This window comes from Meleagris gallopavo, chromosome 30 (assembly GCF_000146605.3).
Source record: "Meleagris gallopavo isolate NT-WF06-2002-E0010 breed Aviagen turkey brand Nicholas breeding stock chromosome 30, Turkey_5.1, whole genome shotgun sequence".
Taxonomy (NCBI): Eukaryota; Metazoa; Chordata; class Aves; order Galliformes; family Phasianidae; genus Meleagris; species Meleagris gallopavo.
The window spans coordinates 2,340,542-2,343,199 of NC_015040.2; the positions used below are offsets into that span (position 1 = coordinate 2,340,542).

The 2,658-nt window shown below is 66.4% G+C and overlaps 1 protein-coding gene across 1 annotated transcript in view; it reads right to left on the reverse strand.

Moving 5' to 3' along the window:
- The window catches only part of PLPPR3 (phospholipid phosphatase related 3), a 2,869-nt gene extending 217 nt beyond the window's left edge, over positions 1–2,652 (reverse strand). Inside the window, 8 exon segments of the mRNA XM_010724977.2 lie at positions 10–506; positions 509–1,157; positions 1,236–1,409; positions 1,480–1,537; positions 1,609–1,804; positions 1,897–2,026; positions 2,100–2,285; positions 2,479–2,652. Coding sequence (XP_010723279.1) covers positions 10–506; positions 509–1,157; positions 1,236–1,409; positions 1,480–1,537; positions 1,609–1,804; positions 1,897–2,026; positions 2,100–2,285; positions 2,479–2,553 — 1,965 coding nt within the window. The 5' untranslated portion in view covers positions 2,554–2,652.
- Positions 2,653–2,658: the final 6 nt, after the last annotated feature.

The following is a 2,658-nucleotide window of genomic DNA, read 5'->3' on the forward strand; positions in this document are numbered from 1 at the left end:
GCTGTCAGCATCGCAGTCCGTGAGCACGTCGCGCTCAGCCGCCTTCCTGCGCAGCGTGGCCTCACGGCTGGCAGCACCCAGCAGCCCCCTCAACCCCACCATCCCCCCCTCTCCGCGCCCCCCGCTGCCCCATCGGATGGCCGCCAGGCTGCCGTACCGCGGCTCTTCCTGCTCCACGTCGCTCAGCGAGGAGCCGGGCGAAACGCCGGCGCTCTTGGCCTGGTGGAAGGCACGAAACTCCTTCCCCACCTCGCCCAGCTCGTAGCCATCCTCGGCACCTTTCGGGGCCGCCTTCCACTCCCAGGGCCCGTTCCCGGCGTTGAGATGCACCACGGGGTGGTGAGGGGCGTGAGCGTCGATGGTGACGATGCTGGAGCTGTCGCGTTCCGAGGGCGAGCGGTACTGCGAGGAGTCGGAGCTGGTGGAGGACGAGGAGGTTTCCGAATGCTTGGGGGTGCTGGGAGCCGCGCTCTGCGGTTTGGACATGGCGATCACCTGCATCAGACGGGGGGGTTGGCGGTGCGAGGCGCGCTTTTCTCAGCCACCATCACCCACTTGGCCCGCACGGCCCCGCCGCCGCCCGCCGCGCTCTCCTCGGGGATGTGCACCAACGGCGCTGCGCCGGGACGGGGTGGGAGGAGAACCCTGGGACCCAACGCCGTGCGCTCGGGGCGAGCCTGAACCGTGGGGTACAGCGCCGGGGGCACCTCCTCCTCCACCTCGTCCGCCCCGCGACCCTCCATCGCCTTCTGCTTCCACTCGGAGATGAGCTGCTTGGAGCGCGAGGCGTCCAGCGGCACGTGGATGGTCATGTGCCGACGCGCGGCGTCCTCCATGGAAGGCGTGCTGACGCGGGGCAGCGTGTTGCTGAAGGTCACCATGTTCTCCTTGGCCATGGGGCTGCGCGGTGCCAGCAGATCCACGTCCACGCTGGCGCGTTTCAGGCTGCCCAAAGAGTTCTTGTCGCGTGGCACCGGGCGCACGGCCGCCTCCTCCTCCTCCAGGCGTGGGGTCAGTTCGTCAGTGCTCACTGATTTGTTCTGCTGGTACACGGCGTCGTGGCCGCGCTGCGTCAACACCCGGAGAGCATCCTTGGCTGGAGCTGGCATCGGGATCCTCTCAGCGGGGGCACGGAAGTTGCCCACTGCATGGTACGCCTGCGGGGTGGGGGGGACCGTGTTTAGTGAGGCTGCAGGGCAGCACACAGCACAAAACCCCCGGCCTGTGGAACCCACCAGGTACGCGGCGATGCCGGCGCCGATGAGGAAGCCCACGTAGACATCAGTGGGATGGCTGCGGTACTGCGTGATCTGCGTCAGCCCGCAGATGCCGGCGGCGATGGCGAAGGCGAAGACCAGGATGGGCTTCAGGAGCTTGGTGCTGTCCGAGATGGTGGAGTTGAAGTACATCTGAAGGGGAGGGAGGAGAACATCAACCGTATGGACTCACCCGTGGAGCCACATGGCGTTCCACACTCACCGACACATAGACAGCGGCGAAGGCGGACAGCGTGGCGTGCTGGGATGGGAAAGTCTTCCTGCAGGAGAGCACAGGGCTGAGCTGCAGCGTGCTGTAGGGCGCTGGACCGCTCTGCCCTATGGCACGTACCTGGCAGATAGGATGGCGTGCTTGTCGGTGCCAGCACAGATATCCTGTGTGATGTAGGGGTTGGCATCGCAGGGCGTGCCCAGCAGCGTGTAGTTGGGCTTGCAGACGGTCAGGAAGAAGGGCGCATGGTAGCCAGTGGCCAACTGGATGACATCGGTCACCAGCGCAGTGGCGCAGAGCCCGAAGACGTGGACACCTATGGAGGCACAGAGGGCTCGGATTCCACCTGCAGGGTTGATGCGCCCACCCCAATCCCGAACCCCTGGGTCAGGCGGTGGCACAACGTACCCACAAACCTTACGGTGCGGCGCAGGAAGGAGTTGAAGTTGCAGCCACCAGCGTTGATGCTGCCCTCGGTGCCGGTGCGGCCCTTCAGCCGAGACTGCAGGCAGTACACCAGACCTTCCCCGAGCATGATCTGCAGGGGGGAACCGTGCTCAGTGCAACCCCAAAGGCAGCAGGACCCGGCCCCATAGAGGCGTGGGACGCACCGAGGCGGCAGGGGCAGCGAAGGCGAGGCTGAGCAGCATGAGCAATGGGATGAGCTCCTCGCTGCTCTCCACGTAGGGCATGGAGAGCGCGCGGTCGTGGCACTGGAAGCCCACCTTGGCCGGCTTGAAGAGGTCGGTGAGCTCCAGAAAGTACAGCGTCACGATGGAGGAGGCCACGATGGGCAGCTGGTGGGGTGGAGGGGGACAGGGAGGGCTCATTGCCCACCGCAGTCCCCCCAGATCCCATTCAGTGCACTCGTGGGGACACGGGTGGTGGCAGAGCCCCATGCATAGCGGGGGCTCAGTGCGTGGTGGCATCGCAGGGTGGGAAGATGTGACCCCCCCCCCTCCCCCAGACCCCCACCTGCCCCACACCTACCTCCACGAAGTAGAAGCAGGGCAGGAGCGTCATGCTGTCCTTGGGAGCCTTGGCCTTGTCCTTCGGAGAGATCATGGTCCTGGGGGTGCCCTACGGGGGGGCTGTGACAACAGGTGGGGTGGGGACTCAGGGTCGTGGAGGATGCGGGGAGGGGTTGTGCCACCCTCAGGGCAGAACAGG